Below are 16,983 nucleotides of genomic sequence, written 5' to 3'. Positions count from 1 at the left end.
TTCAGATTTTTTGTGTCCTCCTCACTCATTGCTTTTCCTCCCATCTTTGTCTCATCAGCAAACTTAGCTACGTTACACTCAGTCCCTTCTTCCAAGTCATTAGTATAGACTGTAAATAGTTGGGCTCCCAGTACTGATCCCTGAGGCACCCCACTAGTTACTGATTGTCAACCAGAGAATGAACCATTTATCCCGACTCTCTGTTTTCTGTTTGTCAGCCAATCATCTATCCATGCTAATGTATTACCCACAACCCCGTGAACTTTTATCTTATGCAGTAACCTTTTATGTGGCACCTTGTCAATTGCCTTCTGGAACTCCAAATACATCACATCCACTGATTTCCCTTTATCCACCCTGTTCGTTACCTCCTCAAAAAATTCCAGTAAATTTGTCAAACATGACTTCCCTTTCATAAATCCATGCTGACTCTGCCTGACCGAATTTTGCTTTTCCAAATATCCTGCTGCTGATTCTTTAAAAATGGACTCCAACATTTTCCCAACCACAGATGTTAGGCTAACTGGTCTATAGTTTCCTGTTTTTTGACTGCCTCCTTTTTTAAATAGGGACGTTACATTTGCAGTTTTCCAATCTGCTGGGACCTACTTCTCTTAAAACCCGAGGATGCAAGCCATCAGACCCAGGGGATTTATCTGCCTTTAGTCCCATTATCTTACTGAGTACACCTCCTTTGTGATTGTGATTGTGCTAAGTTCCTCCCCGCCTATAGCACCTAGATTATCCACTGTTGAATATTGTTAGTGTCCTCTACCGTAAAGACTGATACAAAATATTTGTTTAGAGTTTCTGCCATCTCCATGTCCCCCATTACTAATTCCCTGGTCTTGTCCTCTAAGGGACCAACATTTACTTTAGCCACCCTTTTCCTTTTTATATACCTATAGAAACTGTTGCTATCTGTTTTTATATTTTGCACTAGTTTACTTTCATAGACTATCTTCCCTTTCTTAATCATTGTTTTAGTCATTCTTTGCTGGCTTTTAAAAGCTTCCCAGTCTTCTGTCCTCCCACTAGTTTTGGCCACTTTGTATGCCCTTGTTTTTAATTGGATACCGTCCTTTATTTCTTTAGTTAGCCATGAATGGCTATCCTTTCTCTTACACCATCTCCTCCTCACTGGAATATATTTTTCCTGAGAGTTGTGAAATATCTCCTTAAATGTACACCACTGTTCATCAACCGTCCTACACTTTAATCTATTTTCCCAGTCCACTTTACCCAACTCTGCCCTCATACCTTCATAGTCTCCTTTATTTAAGCTTAGTACGCTGGTCAGAGATCCTACTTTCTCACCCTCCATCTGAATTTGAAATTCAATCATGCTATGATCACTCATTCCGAGGGGATCCTTTACTAGGAGATTGTTTATTAATCCTGTCTCATTACACAGGACCAGATCTAAGATAGCCTGTCCCCTGGTTGGTTCTGTTATATACTGCTCAAGGAACCCGTCCCTTACGCACTCTATGAACTCCTCCTCAAGGCTACCCTGACCAATTTGATTTGTTCAATCAATATGAAGGTTAAAATCACCCATGATTATTGCTGTTCCCTTTTTACAAGCCCCCACTATTTCCTGATACTGCAGGGCTACTAACAGAGCTGCTACTGTTAGGGGGCCTATAGACTACACATACCAGTGACTTTTTCCCCTTATTGTTCCCAAACTGTTTCAACACCCTTATCATTTGAACCAATATTGTTTCTTACTTCTGCAGTAATTCCATCCTTTATCAATAGAGCTACCCCACCTCCTTTTCCTTTCTGTCTGTCCTTCTGGATTGTCAGGTTCCCCTGAATATTTAATTCCCAGTCCTGGTCACCTTGCAACCACATCTCTGTAATAGCTATCAGATCATACCCATTTGCCTCAATTTGTGCCGTCAACTCATTTATTTTGTTCCAAATGCTACGTGCATTTAGACAAAGTGCATTTAAGTTGGATTTTTAACCATTTTTTCTTTCTTGTTTCCTCTCTCCTTCAAACTCACTTTCTTTATTTTTGCTTTCTAATTCCTTCTTTACTCCCTTCCCTACTGAATCTATTTTCAGGTTCCCATCCCCCTGCCAAGCTAGTTTAAACCCTCCCCAACAGCACTAGCAAACCCCCCCACGAGGATATTGGTCCCGGCTCTGTTGAGGTGCAATCCGTCCGGGTCTCACCTCCCCCAGAAGCAGTCCCATTGCCTTAGGAAACTAAAGCCCTCCCGCCTGCACCATCTCTCCAGCCACGTATTCATCTGCTCTATCCTCCTATTTCTGTACTCACTAGCTCGTGACACTGGGTGTAATCCGGAGATTACTACCTGTGAGGTCCTGATTTTTAATCTCTCTCCTAGCTCCCTAAACTCTGCCTGCAGGACATCATTCCTCTTCCTACCTACGTCATTGGTACCGATGTGGACCACGACCTCTGGCTGTTCACCCTCTCGCCCCCAGAATGCCCTGCAGCCGCTCAGTGATATCCTTAGTTTCGGGCATTATTCTGAAAGCTACGAAAAGGATCCTTAGGAAAAGTCAGAATGTTACCCAGGAAATATAGGCCCTGAAATACCTGCCTCCCGGGTCCATACTGAGTGTGTACGGGCCCAGGAAGGCATTGCAAAAGCTGGTTTTCAGCACACAGTGCGCATGCGCCGAAAACTGGCTTTTCCAATCTGTCAAGTTTCTGGCTTGACAGATCACACGCATCTCGGGGAGAAGCACATTCCCACGGCACAGATCGTGGTACTTCCTCATCTCTTCCCCTGTGAATGTCCTTAAAATTCTTCCAGCGTAAGAGTTTTAAAACGTATCAAAAGCATATAAAAATAAAATTTAAAAATAGATATTTATGTTAAAAACCGTGCCCACTCAGGTAATTTTATTTTAACCATAATTAAAACTTTTTTTAAAAATCGGCAATTTTTTTTCCAAAACCATTTCTATCATCTTTAATTTCTAATATGTATTTATGCGAGGTGTTTTAAAAAAAAAAATTATGTAGTGTTTGGGTGTTTGGTGGTATTTCTTATTCATAGTAATAGGAGTTTTGGACTTACAGAACTCCTATTACTAGGAATGAGAAAATACTTTACCGTGATTGGCTGTCCAGGCCCACGTGACTCCTACGGACGCCCCAATGTGAACGCGCTCTGTTGTGCAATTAGAGGAGGCATTGAGTCCGGAATCTCTGGTAAGCGTTCGACCAAAAGGTAAGTGCGCATCTTTTCTCCTATTTTTAGTCGAACACCCGCGGAAAGAAGAAACCCGGATTTCAGGCCCAATACTGCAAAAAAAAATCAGTAAATTACGCATAGAGGTTGCAAATCTGCTTCCCCTCAGCCTCCTGCCAGAATTACACAGATCTGAGAGAACAGGCATTATTTTTCTGTGACATAAAAATGCACTGCCGAGAATATTTGCTCATAATTATCAAAAGGAGCTAAAAAAAAAAAGGTCATTTGTATACTCTTGAGGTGCAGATCAAGTTGTTGTAAATGGAAAATTTGTACCAATGTTAGTTTGATCACTGCTGGCTTCTGCAATTCCCATCCTGATACCTAATTGATTGGCACCATTTCACATTGCTACCAAAGAGCAATGACCATCATTAATTAGATTTCACCCCACCCCACCAAACAAGGCTTGTTAGCTAATAGGTCGAGGAGGCTCAAGTACGTGGGGAGATCCCGTCCGAACTGACCTCCGTCCAGACGGAATTCCTCATCGGCGCCAAACCCCGGAACCTCCCTTGGGAGCCGCGCCTCACAACTTGAGCCGCCTCGGGGAAATCCCCTCCGTGCCTTTCAGTTCTGCGCGGAGGGGTTTCCTGTACGGGCTGCTCCTGCACACTCTTAACCTTGCCATCCTCGTCTGCCGTCCGGACACGCCATGGCGTACCATCTTGCCGTCCCGAGGAGGCGGGGGTCCCCGATGGAGTGCACTCTACGCGGGAGTCCTCCCACTATTTATCGGGGACTTGGCCTGGAGGGTGGTGCACGGAGCAGTCCCGTGCAATAAATTTTTAAGCCGTTTCACGGGCTCCCAGGCCACCTGCAATTTCTGCGGTCTGGAAGAGTCCGTGTTCCATGTTTTTATTGAATGCACGAGGTTGCAGCCCCTGTTCCATTATTTAAAGGGGCTGCTCCTCAATTTCTGGCTGCACTTCAGTCCCACACTCCTGATCTTTGGGCACTCTGTGCGGAGGGGAGCGGGTAGTTCCAAAGGCCTCCTTGTAGGACTGCTCCTGGACACGGCCAAGGGTGCCATCAGCCGGTCCAGGCAGCGGGCGGTCGAGCGGGTCGTTCAGCCCGACTGCCTGCCTCTCTTCCGCGCTTACATCCGGGCCAGGGTGTCCTTAGAGATGGAGCACGCGGTGTCCACCGGTACGCTTGTGGCCTTCCGCGAGAGGTGGGCACCGGAGGGACTGGAGTGTATCATTACCCCCGGCAACCAAATTTTAATTTGATTTTATATGTTTTAAAGTTTAATTTGTTTTAATTGCCGGTTTTAGTGTCTCCCTCCCCTTTTATAGGGGGCACTTGTAAAATATATGATTTTAATGCCCAAAAAAAATCACAAAAAAACCCACAAAAAAAACAAAAAATTTTTTTTAAAAAGGGCAGTTGAAAAGTGTCTGGAGTGTCCCCCCGATCGGGGGGTACGTGATCTAACTGTTTATTTTGTTCCTTAAAAGAGTTGTTAGCTAATAGGCAGCATAATTTTACCATCAAAGGACGCGTTAATGAAAGTGACATCTACACTACCTGTTCAGCCCCGGTGATCTAAAGACCCGATGACCTATTTATTTGGGACTTGGAAGGCAAAACACATCAAATTACTTTGAAGCTGCCAGCTGTTAATGTAAAAAGTAATTGGTTGACAACTGCAGATTCCATTTGCAGAATATCCAACTCACTCAGTTAACCAGGCTTAAAGTGATGCATTTAAGCTAAAACAGCTAAGATGTACAACATTTTTCTTGAAATCTCTGAAAAATTTAAATTGCTAGAATTGCAATAGTCATGCACATGTGAAAATACACGATCTAATCAAAAAATACAAGTAAGGAATTGCAGTGCGTTGGGTAAATGACTAACTCATCCTTTACCATTTGCTGGAGTCAGAAAGCAGGCAAGGCTTTCATTTAGTAACACAACAACTATTGAATAAGGAAAGGCCATTCAAGTGTATTCCCTGCCTGAAAAATTTGCACTCTATTAGACTCTTTCCATCTTATTTAATATACCAATGGAGGTGGATAGTCACTGTGTTCACTTTGATGCTTCAAGGTCAATTCGAAACAGACATAACATTCTTGATCAACCAATGAAGTCATCATCATAGGCAGTCCCTCGGAATCGAGGAAGATTTGCTTCCACTCTAAAAGTGAGTTCTTAGGTGGCTGTACAGTCCAATATGAGAATTACAGTCTCTGTCACAGGTGAGACAGACAGTGGTTGAAGGAAGGGGTGGGTAGGTTGTCTGGTTTGCCGAACGCTCCTTCCGCTATCTGCGCTTGATTTCTGCATGCTCTCGGCAACGAGACTTGAGATGCTCAACGCCCTCCCGGAGGCTCTTCCTCCACTTAAGGCGGTCTTGGGCCAGGGATTCCCAAGTGCCAGTGCGGATGTTGTACTTTATAAGAACATGAGAAATAGGAGCAGGAGTAGGCCATACGTCCCCTCGAGCCTGCTCCGCCATTTAATACGGTCATGGCTGATCCGATCATGGACTCAGGTCCACTTCTCTGCCCGCTCCCCATAATCCCTTATTCCCTTATCGGTTAAGAAACTGTCTATCTCTGTCTTAAATTTATTCACTGACCCAGCTTCCACAGCTCTCTGAGGCATCGAATTCCACAGATTTACAACCTTCTGGGAGAAGAAATTCCTCCTCATCTCAATTTTAAATGGGTGGCCCCTAATTCTAAGATCATGCCCTCTAGTTCTAGTCTCCCCCATCAGTGGAAACATCCTCTCTGCATCCACCTTTCTAGCCCCCTCATAATCTTATACGTCTCGATAACATTGCCTCTCATTCTTCGGAATTCCAATGAGTAGAGGCCAACCTACTCAACCTTTCCTCATAAGTCAACCCCCTCAACTCTGGAATCAACCTAGTGAACCTTCTCTGAACTGCCTCCAAAGCAAGTATATCCTTTCTTAAATATGGAAACCAAAACTGTACGCAGTATTCCAGATGTGGCCTCACCAATACCCTGTATAACTGTAGCAAGACTTCCCTGCTTTTATCCCCTTTGCAATAAAGGCCAAGATTCCATTGGCTTTCCTGATCATTTGCTGTACCTGCATACTAATCTTTTGTGTATCATGCACATTACCCCCAGGTCCCGCTGTACTGCAGCACTTTGCAATCTTTCTCCATTTAAATAATAATAACTTGCTCTTTGATTTTTTTTTGCCAAAGTGCATGACCTCACACATTCCAACATTATACTCTATCGCCAAATTTTTGCCCACTCATTTAGCCTGTCTATGCCCTTTTGGAGATTTTTTGTGTCCACCTCACACATTGCTTTTCCTCCCATCTTTGTATCACCAGCAAACTTGCCTAAGTTACACTCGGTCCCTTCTTCCAAGTCGTTAATATAGATTGTAAATAGTTTGGGTCCCAGCACTGATCCCTGCGGCACCCCACTAGTTACTGACCGCCAACCCGAGAATGAACCATTTATCCCGACTCTCTGTTTCCTGTTAGTTAGCCAATCCTCTATCCATGCTAATATATTACCCCCAACCCATGAACTTTTATCTTGTGCAGTAACCTTTTATGTGGCACCTTGTCAAATGCCTTCTGGAAGTCCAAATACACCACATCCACTGATTCCCCTTTATCCACCCTGTTCGTTACATCCTCAAAGAATTCCAGCAAATTTGCCAAACATGACTTCCCATTCATAAATTCATGCTGACTCTGCCTGACTGAATTATGTTTTTCCAAATGCCTTGCTACTGCTTCTTTAATAATGGACTCCAACATTTTATCAACCACAGATGTTAGGCTAACTGGTCTATAGTTTCCTGCTTTTTGTCTGCCTCCTTTTATATAGAGGTGTTACATTTGCAGTTTTCCAATCTGCTGGGACCTCCCCAGAATCCAGGGAATTTTGGTAAATTACAAGCAATGCATCCACTATCCCTGATGCAACTTCTTTTAAGATACTAGGATACAAGTCATCAGGTCCAGGGGATGTATCCGCCTTTAGTCCCATTATCTTACTGAGTACCACCTCCTTAGTGATTGTGATTGTGTTAAGTTCTTCCGCCCCCGCTATAGCCACTTGACTATCCACTATTGGGATATTTTTAGTGTCCTCTCCCGTAAAGACTGATAACAAAATATTTGTTCAGAGTTTCTGCCATCTCCATCTTCCCCATTACTAATTCCCCAGTCTTGTCCTCTGAGGGACCAACATTTAATTTAGTCACTCTTTTCCTTTTTATATACCTGTAGAAACTCTTGCTATCTGTTTTTATATTTCGTGCTAGTTTACTTTCATAGTCTATCTTCCCTTTCTTAATCATTTTTTTTATCAAGGAGGCTTTGAGGGTGTCTTTGAAATGTATTCTCTGCCCACCTGGGGCTCACTTGCCGTGTAGGAGTAACCAGTGAAGTAGTATGTTTGCTACTGTAATACAGGTACACCTGGCAAATTAGCTGGTGCTGGAACATCATTAACAGAACACTGAACAGAACACTGAACAGAAGACTGTTCAGAACCACCAGCAACACAGGGACTAGACACAGCATCCAACTTTAAGCTATTGGTAAGGTTGTACTGTTATCACACTCACTCTAAAACTACCTGAAATTCAGCACAAAATTTGAGTTGAGGAAAGTGCAATTTACAGTATTTCAAATTGGTCGGTGAAATAGTCACTTCCCAGCCAAAACATAAAAATGTCATCTTCTCTTTACTTTGTGCTTTAGCAACTTCAGCACAAAATCTCAGCGACGACAATGTAATCTTTTCCTTTGTTACCTTGTCCCAGTTATTCTTTGCTGAGGTAATACCAGCTACTGCACAAAATTTTAATACTTTTTTTCTCTGTGCAAGTATAAACCAATTAGGAAATTGCACAAGCGCAAATGATCTTTGTGTCAAGGTGAAAGTTTCTCCAATACTTATGTGACTGCATTCTTCTTAATTCAGCTTTCTCTACACACACAACACAATTGATCTTTGGGAGCTACATGTTTGACATTGCAGAAAGTGATGACATGAGCCCATTGGGGTAAAAATTGTTCCCCGCTGGAAACGGGGCGCACCTACTATTTTTAAAGTGTTCTAGCCGCTGCGATGGATGCAGTGGCCTATCCAGTGAAATTCAACTCCTCGGGGTTTTTTCCCAGTGGGGTGAAAGTGAATCATCATGAGGGTGGAAGTGAGAGCGGAACGCAGTGGCCGTCACTAGCGGGGCTGGACGGAGTGTCCGCAGCTGTCAGTCACCAGCGCTGGCACGATAACGTCATTGTGCTGGCGCGTCACACCATCTCTCGCCTTCAGTTAAAGGGGAGGACCGCTGCGAACTCTGCATTCATTTTAGTTAGGAACACAAGGCCACCAGGGAGGGTTTCGGCTGGGCCAGCAGCCTGGCACCCAAGAGGGGATGCCAGGCTGCCTGTTGGCGGCCCAGCCGAACCCGGGGGGGTATAATTAGCGGGCCGACTTGGCAGTCGGCTGACAAAAAAAAATAACATGGCGGCCGCGGCAGTGCCAATTAAGGGCAGCCGTGCCGTCATTTCACACAGAGTGCTCTGACAGCAAAAGCCGACGGGGCACCGGCCGGAGGCGGGGCTGTGTCCCCAGGGCAATTTTGGGTAAGGGACAATTTTGCAAGGGCAATTTCACGCTGGGATCCCCACCAGATAGTAAGGAGTCGGTGCGTGCACACTGCGGCGGGAAAACAGGCGGAGCGATCCTGGACACCACTCCACTCTTAAGGAAGGGCAATTTCTAAAATGGCGGCCCCTCCACGGCGAGTGATTGGCCATTCCGCGCCACCCCGTGGCCGCCGCTGTCCAAAGGCCTTATCGGGAGAGGCAATTTCAGCCCCCATGTGTCAACACATCCTTGCTTATTCCAACAACAACAACTTGTATTTATATAGCACCTTTAACGTAGTAAAACGTCCCATGGCACTTCACAGGAGTATTATAAGATAAAAAATTTGACACCGAGCCACATAAGGAGTAATTAGGGCAGGTGACTAAAAGCTTGGTCAAAGAAGGATGTTTTAAGAAGCTTCTTAAAGGAGGAAAGAGGCGGAGAGGTTTCGGCAGGGAATTCTAGAGCTTAGAGCCTAGGCATCATCACCATCATAGGCGGTCCCTCGAAACGAGGATGACTTGCTTCCACGCCAAAAAAAAGACGAGTTCACAGGTGTTTCAATGACGGACCCGAACTACTTCCTGAAGGGTGGAAGATGCCTGTGCGTGAATTTTTTTTAATGTTTGGGTGGCCGTTGCACTCCAGCCACCACAAGGGCTTGACAGAGCTAGGTCTTGGTCCAGTGGCAAGGATTACCCAAGGCAACTGGAGACCAGCTCTGCTGCATGGACCTAGTGTGCACACGTATCGCAGTGTGGGCTGGTCCGTGCTGCCCCTGGGCCCCTGGCCCCAAACTCGCGCCTCCCATGGGCTCCGATCACGTCCCTCCACAGTCTCTCGCCGCTCCTTCGCCCCGACCTCGCTGCTCTTGCTGTATCTGCCCACGCTCCAATCACCGACCTGGATCTTGATGACATCACTCTTCACAGCCATTGCCCTCCTGCACCAGCTCACACTGGCCTCCACACTGCTCCTGGGCCTCCACACGCCGCTCCTTTTATGGCCCCGACCTGCCACTGATGTTCGCTCGCAGGTCGGGACCTCCACGCTGCCCATGGCCCCCGCTCCTTTTATGGCCCAGCGGCAGGTCGGGGCCATAAAAGGAGCGGCAAGCAGCGGCCATGGGCAGCGTAGAGGCCCCGACCTACGAGGGAACATCAGCGGCGTAGGCAACAGAAGGCACAGCCAGCAATGGTTGAGCGATTATATTCAGGGATGTTCAAGAAGGCAGAATTAGAGGAGCACAGATATCTCAGGGGGTTGTGGGGTTGAAGGAGATTACAGAGATAGGAAGGGGCAAGGCCATGGAGGGATTTGAAAACAAAGATGACAATTTTGAAATCGAGATGTTGCTTAACCAGGAGCCAATGTAGGTCAGCGAGCACAGGAGTGATGGGTGAGTGGGACTTGGTGTGAGTTAGGACACGGGCAGCCGAGGTTTGGATGACCTAATTTTTACGTTGGGTAGAATGTGGGAGGCCAGCCAGGAGTTCATTGGAATAGTCAAAAAGAAAGAAATAAAGACTTGGATTTATATAGCGCCTTTCACAACCACTGGACGACTCAAAGCACTTAACAGCCAATGAAGTACTTTTGCAGTGTAGTCACTGTGTAGGCTCAAGCAAGCTCCCACAAACAACAATGTGATAATGACCAGATAATCTGTTTTTTTTTTGTTATGTTGATTTGAGGGATAAATATTGGCCAGGACACCGGGGATAACTCCCCTGCTCTTCTTTGAAATAGTGCCATGGAGTCTTTTACATCCACTTGAGAGAGCAGACGGGGCCTCGGTTTAACGTCTCATCCGAAAGACGGCACCTCTGACAGTGCAATGCTCCCTCAGCCTAGAGGTAACAAAGGCATGGATGAGGGTGTCAACAGCCGATGAGCTGAGGCAAGGGCGGAGACGGGTGATGTTATGCAGGTAGAAATAGGCAGTCTTAGTTATGCTGCGGATATGTGGTTGAAAGCTCTTTTCAGGGTCAAATGTGACACTGAGGTTGCGAACAATGTGGTTCAGCCTCAGACAGAAGTTGGGGAGAGGGATGGAGTCCGTGGCTAGGGAACGAAGTTTGTGACGGGAATTGGAAACAATGGCTTCGGTCTTCCCAATATTTAATTGGAGAAAATTTTTGCTCATCCAGAACTGGATGTCGGACAAGCCGTCTGACAATTTAGAGGGGTCGAGAGAAATGGTAGTGAGATCAAGCTGGGTGTCATCAGCATACATGTGGGAACTGATGCTGTGTTTTTGGATGATGTTGCCAAGGGGCAACCTAAAACAAGCAGGCAGCATGCCTAATTGTCAGCACAAGATTTTCTCCAGAGATTATCATCAAACTAATTTGCTCTCTTTGCAAACATTTTTGAAAGAGAATCTCATCATATAAAAATATTTCAGTGAGGTGTGAGACTGTCACCCTCTACAAGGAAAGGAAAGGTGCAATCTGTTAAGGGATAAAAAGCAAGTCGTCTATCACAGCAATGTGCACTTTTATCAAAATCATCAAACATGATAAACATCTGTTGCTGCAATGAAAATCCCTCAAAATCTGCAGTGGTCCCCTGAAATTCAAACCAGCTCTTTGTGGAGGCATGACAGGCACTAGAAGTCCCCCATATTATTTGGTTAAGGCCCGAGGCCCAATTTGAGGCCTGCCTTGGGTTTCCTGGTTTGGGCGGTATTGCAACCCCACCTCTGTTTTTGTGCCCAAAATTGGCCGCCGATGATTTTCTGCCCCGTGGAATATATTTTTTTTAAAGAGGTAACTCTGTCTTATTAGAATTAGACAGAAAGCTAGTTCTTTCTTTTAGAAATAATTTATGATCCCATTTATTCCAGAACTTTGAATAGCATTTCCACAGTAAACCTTTATGGCTGGAATTAACTATTTCAGGCAGTCACCAGGACAGCCAAGTACATTCTGGACTGAATCTGGTCCAAAACTCTACTGCTGCTTGAATTAACTTGCATATACTGATATAATAAAATGGTACATTTTGGAGCTGGAGATTTTCTAAATCACCAAACTGCTCTTGCATTCTGAATAAATAAATTAGCGGGCTCTCTTCACTTAAGGATTCATGGGAGAACCGTTTTTGTGAATGTACTTCGTAAAGCTGGCATGCAAAGCTGTTGTACTGCATTAATGACTTGTGGATTATTGTAGCACAGGAAATGTATAATATATTAAGGCACTTAATCCTACATGTACAGTACCATGGAATCATTAAAAATGAATCAAACTACTTTTAGATTATAAATGCCTTACTCTATGGAGCTGGTTCTCAGGGAAAAGTTGCGTGCGTAGTATTTTCCGTTTAGGTGAGGGATTTATTTTAATTAATTGTTGGATCATAAATAGTTCTGTAACTCGCTGTCAAATCATGAGTAGTAAACTGTGGGATTTTATAACAGTGTAATCAATGAACACTTAATTCATAACGCTGATGGAAAGTGATGCTACTGATTCTTCATTCAAAACCAAAATGTGCTTCGATAAAAGGAACGGGTCATATTTCGCCTTGTATGAAAAACTATTTGGTGTGTGTCCTTTAACAGGTGAGAGACAAGGGCAGCTTTTACAGGTGCAACCTTCCAATGCAGAGCCTCTTCCATCAGGAATTGTGAAAGTCTGGGTATGCTGCTCACCAACTTCTTGTCCGGGAGAGCTGTTTTGTAAAAGCAGCCTAATAAGCATGGCAGACACATGGACCATCTTTTGTTGGAATTTAAGTCAGACACTTGACTAAGACATTTCTGCAGTTTTTGAAGCGGAAATGTAGTGAAAAAGATGATTTAAGTGAATGTGTTATAGTTCCTCAAACACTTAGACTAATCTTAACAGTTAATTAAACAGTGCTCAACATTCAGGTCCCAAAAGTGATGGAAAACTCCCTTTTAACACTGCAAATTAGTTTCCTTTCCCAAAAACATATCAAATGCATGTGATTAATAAATACTGACAATTAACATTTCTTTTCTGTTTTGTTTCTCCTTGCATTTAACCATCCTTCCCGCACTGGAATCAGGAAGCCCATGCGGAAAGAAGAGAATGGGACAAGTCGAGCTGAATATGCAATGACCTCCCAAAACAACAAAATGCCGGGCACAAATAGTTCAATCATTTAACTTAAAAAAAATTACCGCAAAGTTGTTTCAAGACAGGAGAGTGTTTAGTTCAAAATACACACAACGTGCTGTGTGCAAAGGTTGAAAAGGTGTTCTGAGGATAAGGACTGCATTTCAAAAAAAGGTGAACACATCAGTTATTCACAGCAGAGAAGCAGACTGCCCTTCAGCCCAGTTGACTGTGAGGTGGAGGATAAGCCTGCCAATCAAACTAAGTAAGAGACAAGACCTCACAAAGGCATAATCGCTGCTTGCAGTCTCCATTGAAAGCAACAACTTCAAGATGCCTCAGCACCTGGGTGAATCTCAACTAGTTCTCACGAACAATCTATAAACTCTTGCCAAAATAAATGCAATCTACTTAAATGGTTTTAACTTCTTGTATTCAGTTGCAACAGGAAGTGGGAATGTTGAAGCCTTTACCTGCATGACCCAGTGTCTCCAGAATAAAACAGGTTACAATGAAAGGGAGAAGACCGCTTCCATAAAACCAATGAAGCAACAAAGAGCATGGCTGTCTATCACACAAAGCGCATTTGCGATCTGATTGACTATGCAATTTCCTTTATCTGAATTCATCTCATCGAAATGTTGCAATTTCCTTTATCTGAATACATCTCATCGAAATGTTGCAATTTCCTTTATCTGAAGACATCTCATCGAAATGTTGCAATTTCCTTTATCTGAAGACATCTCATCGAAATGTACTAATTCTTTCAGAAAACATAGCCAGTCAAGTTTTGTGAATGACTTTTAAAACAGGTGCTTTTTAATCTTCATTGGCATATAATTTTTTGATTTGATTGATAAAGCCTTTTCTACACTGGCAGGTTTTATCCCAAGTTGCTTTAGCATTATTTTAAATCACAATAAAGAGTGCTGTTAATAGTCACAAGCATGGTAAAATATTATGTTTTTTTTTCTCAAGACCAAATCCAGTGGTTTATACTTCAAATGAGGTTAGAAACATTTATTTTCTATATCAAACATGTACTGTATAATGATTTGCAGCACTTTGAACATAATGTTTTTCGAATAAACATTGGAAATATTCATTGGTGGTAGAACAGATTCAGCAGGGTTAGTCAAGATGGCCGATTTCTCATCACTTCCTTAAGCCCTTATGTTATTTAAGTTGATGTTTATTATTTTCTGGATTTTTGCATATATGAATCTTTTAAATATATTTTTCATTGAACTTTAAAGATTTACTTCCAATTTCCAAAGTAAACTTTCTTCTACTTTTTAATCTAAATGTATGTTTTGCAAGTGAGCTGTTTTAGGTTCAGTAGCATTCATTTTCTGACAGGTGAAGGAAATTTGAAAGATTTGTGTGTGTGTTGCCTCTAAAACTGATATTAATTGACTTCAAAAGCAAATGTAGTCCAGTGTAAAAAAGGCTTTAGTTTACTCAAGATACGACTAAAATGCATCTCTGACTTGGTAGCATTTTCTAATACTGAAGCCACATCCCAGATGCTCTCTACTTTAATGAACATCCAATAATGATGTAACTGCTGATAGTATTCAATAATAGGTTAAATGACCTAAATCTTAGCCAGAACGTCCCTGAGTTATTCCTTTTATGTTCATGATTTATACGCATAGTACCTTTCCATTTGTTACATATTCAAATTGACCGCATGCATAAGTGAGAATGTATATACACTGAATGTAGAAATGATCAGCATGGCACAGGCTCAGGACCAGCTCCCTCTGATTGCATTCTTCCAAACTGTCCCCAAAGCTTTTAGAAGCATGTAGGTGTAACATGATGGAGTCAGAAATTTTATAATCTAATCATATCATTCACACATGTCTGTTCTTGTAAATTCCTCAACAGCAAAGCAACTTTGTGCAGATTATCCAACAAGTATTGCTTGCATCAACATTTACTAGCCAACAAGTGTACTTTCTTTCGGATGATAACCAAGGAGTCAAAAATTGGTTTTGATGCCTTGTGACCATGATTGAAGTCCATGTATAGAATTAAACACAAGAGCAAAATTTGTGAACAGTGTCACTACTCCTCCTAGCATCTACATCCTTTTAACATCCAAGCTAGACATCACCTAACCACTACTCGATCTTTCCGACAGGTAATTTCATTGAACCTGCACTCAGGGGAAGTGTGGGTCACGGTTATGATACTTAAAGGATGTGCACTGATAATAGAAATATCTTGGACCTCTTGAGAATGCCTTTTTATATTGCCCAGCAGCCTTCTGGAGATATCCTGGGCAACACTGTAGCCCCAAAATCCTATCTTTTGTGGTCACTCAGCACTGGAAGTGCGGGATTGTTCAATTCACTCTCTACTCTTTTCAGCCTTGAAAGGGATCCTTCAACCAGTTTTCTCAATTTTAGAACAATGTTCCAATTCTGCTTGCATTCATTATGGAAGGACTTTCCTAATCAGTGAAGTAATAATTAAATGTAATTAGAATTTGACAAGTGGGAAAAATCCTATTGGCTGGTTGCCCAGGATATCTCCAAAAGGCTGCTGGAAAATATAAAATGGCATTCTCAAGAGGTCTGAGATATTTCCATTATCACTACACATCCTCCAAGTGCCATAACATTCTATTAAATAATGGGCCAGAATTTGTGTCAAAATAACAATGAGGCTATGACGCTCGCCATTACTTGTGCACAAATGCTACAGCAACTTCAGGCGAGGGATAGATGCACGGTTAAATGCAAAAATCCAAACGTTGCTGTTCAAGATATGCCATTTCATCATTGGTTTTGTGAAAACAGCATCTTGCTGCATTGATTGGTGTGAAATTGCTATATTTGCGTGGTATATACAAACTAAACTCGACACAGAAAGTTAAGTCTGGTCCATTTCAAGTTACAAGTGTGGAATCTCATTCCTTCAGGTTTTAATTGTTGGAGATTTTAAAAATGTCATTTAAAAAACATCTTTTCATTTGTCTCTTTTTTTTCTCTTTTTCTGTCTTAATTCAATCTTTCTTTCTCTCTCTTTATTTCTCTTTACCTGATTTGACATTGAATTCACCCACTCTAATTTAAACTTTCTTCTCCGTCCTCGTGCTGTTAATTTCACAATCCTTTAATCTGATTGGTTCAGGAGATACACAGTTGCATGTCCTGTTCACTCAGGTCCCAGATGCCCGGTTTCCCTCGTTGCGATGTTACCAGCTCGCACTTTAAGCAGGTTGCCACGGAAAAAACCTGCAAGGGCAAGTCTAACTGGTGGCCGTCACCGAAAGATACACTACCACAGCAAATTCTGGGCCAAATTTATTTTTTTGAGTTTACAGCAAATAAAAGCTACATGTGTGTCTACATCTTTGGGTTGTGGATGTTCAGAACAATAGAAATTCAGTATCAAAATCTCTGCAGGATAACATTTGAACATTTTCCCTTTCCAAGATATGAAAATACATTTGTTTCAGTGGCTTGGATTTGTGTCCTTGAATTTGATTGAATTATGGTTTAAAAGTTCAAAAGGCAATTTCTAAAAGGGGCAAGCTCATAATATTGTTTACAGTTAATACTAGTAATTATTCACTGATACAGCTCAAGATAGGTAATTTTGGGGGAAGGTTAGGAATAGTGCAAGTCCGTTGCGTACCAGACCTTGAAATATAACCAATTCCAATTTTTGCAATTGTTTTCATTTCAGGGCACTGTATTTGTTATGATGCGTATAAAACAATAGCAGATCACACTCTTCAGTATGTGATTGATTTCTCCCAGTTGTTTGTATACTTATCTAAAAAACACACTTGAGAGTACGTGAGGTAGTGCAAAGGCACAGCACAAGGGTGCTCCAGTGCACTTGCACACAGGCTCATCCCTATGATTCTTCATACATCCATTTCTAATATTAGCTTTGCTGCCAAACAAAGATGTCAAGGAGAAGGCAAACCCCTCTCTAAATATGAGAAGAGGTAAGTGGGAGGGTGATTTGCTGTGGGCCATTCTCACAAACCTCCGAAAGGCCAACCCTATTGGCAGA

General features: G+C 42.8%; 1 protein-coding gene across 1 annotated transcript in view; it reads left to right on the top strand.

The window, feature by feature from the left end:
* Positions 1–14,146, top strand: part of prima1 (proline rich membrane anchor 1) — a 114,437-nt gene extending 100,291 nt beyond the window's left edge. Inside the window, exon 4 of the mRNA XM_070879515.1 lies at positions 12,896–14,146. Within this exon, the coding sequence (XP_070735616.1) occupies positions 12,896–12,995 (100 nt within the window). The 3' untranslated portion in view covers positions 12,996–14,146. The remainder of the gene's footprint in view (positions 1–12,895) is intronic.
* Positions 14,147–16,983: the final 2,837 nt, after the last annotated feature.

This window comes from Pristiophorus japonicus, chromosome 4 (genome assembly GCF_044704955.1).
Source record: "Pristiophorus japonicus isolate sPriJap1 chromosome 4, sPriJap1.hap1, whole genome shotgun sequence".
In the NCBI taxonomy this organism is placed as follows: Eukaryota; Metazoa; Chordata; class Chondrichthyes; family Pristiophoridae; genus Pristiophorus; species Pristiophorus japonicus.
Note: the sequence above shows the minus strand (reverse complement) of the source record. Positions and strands in the feature narration are given on the sequence as shown.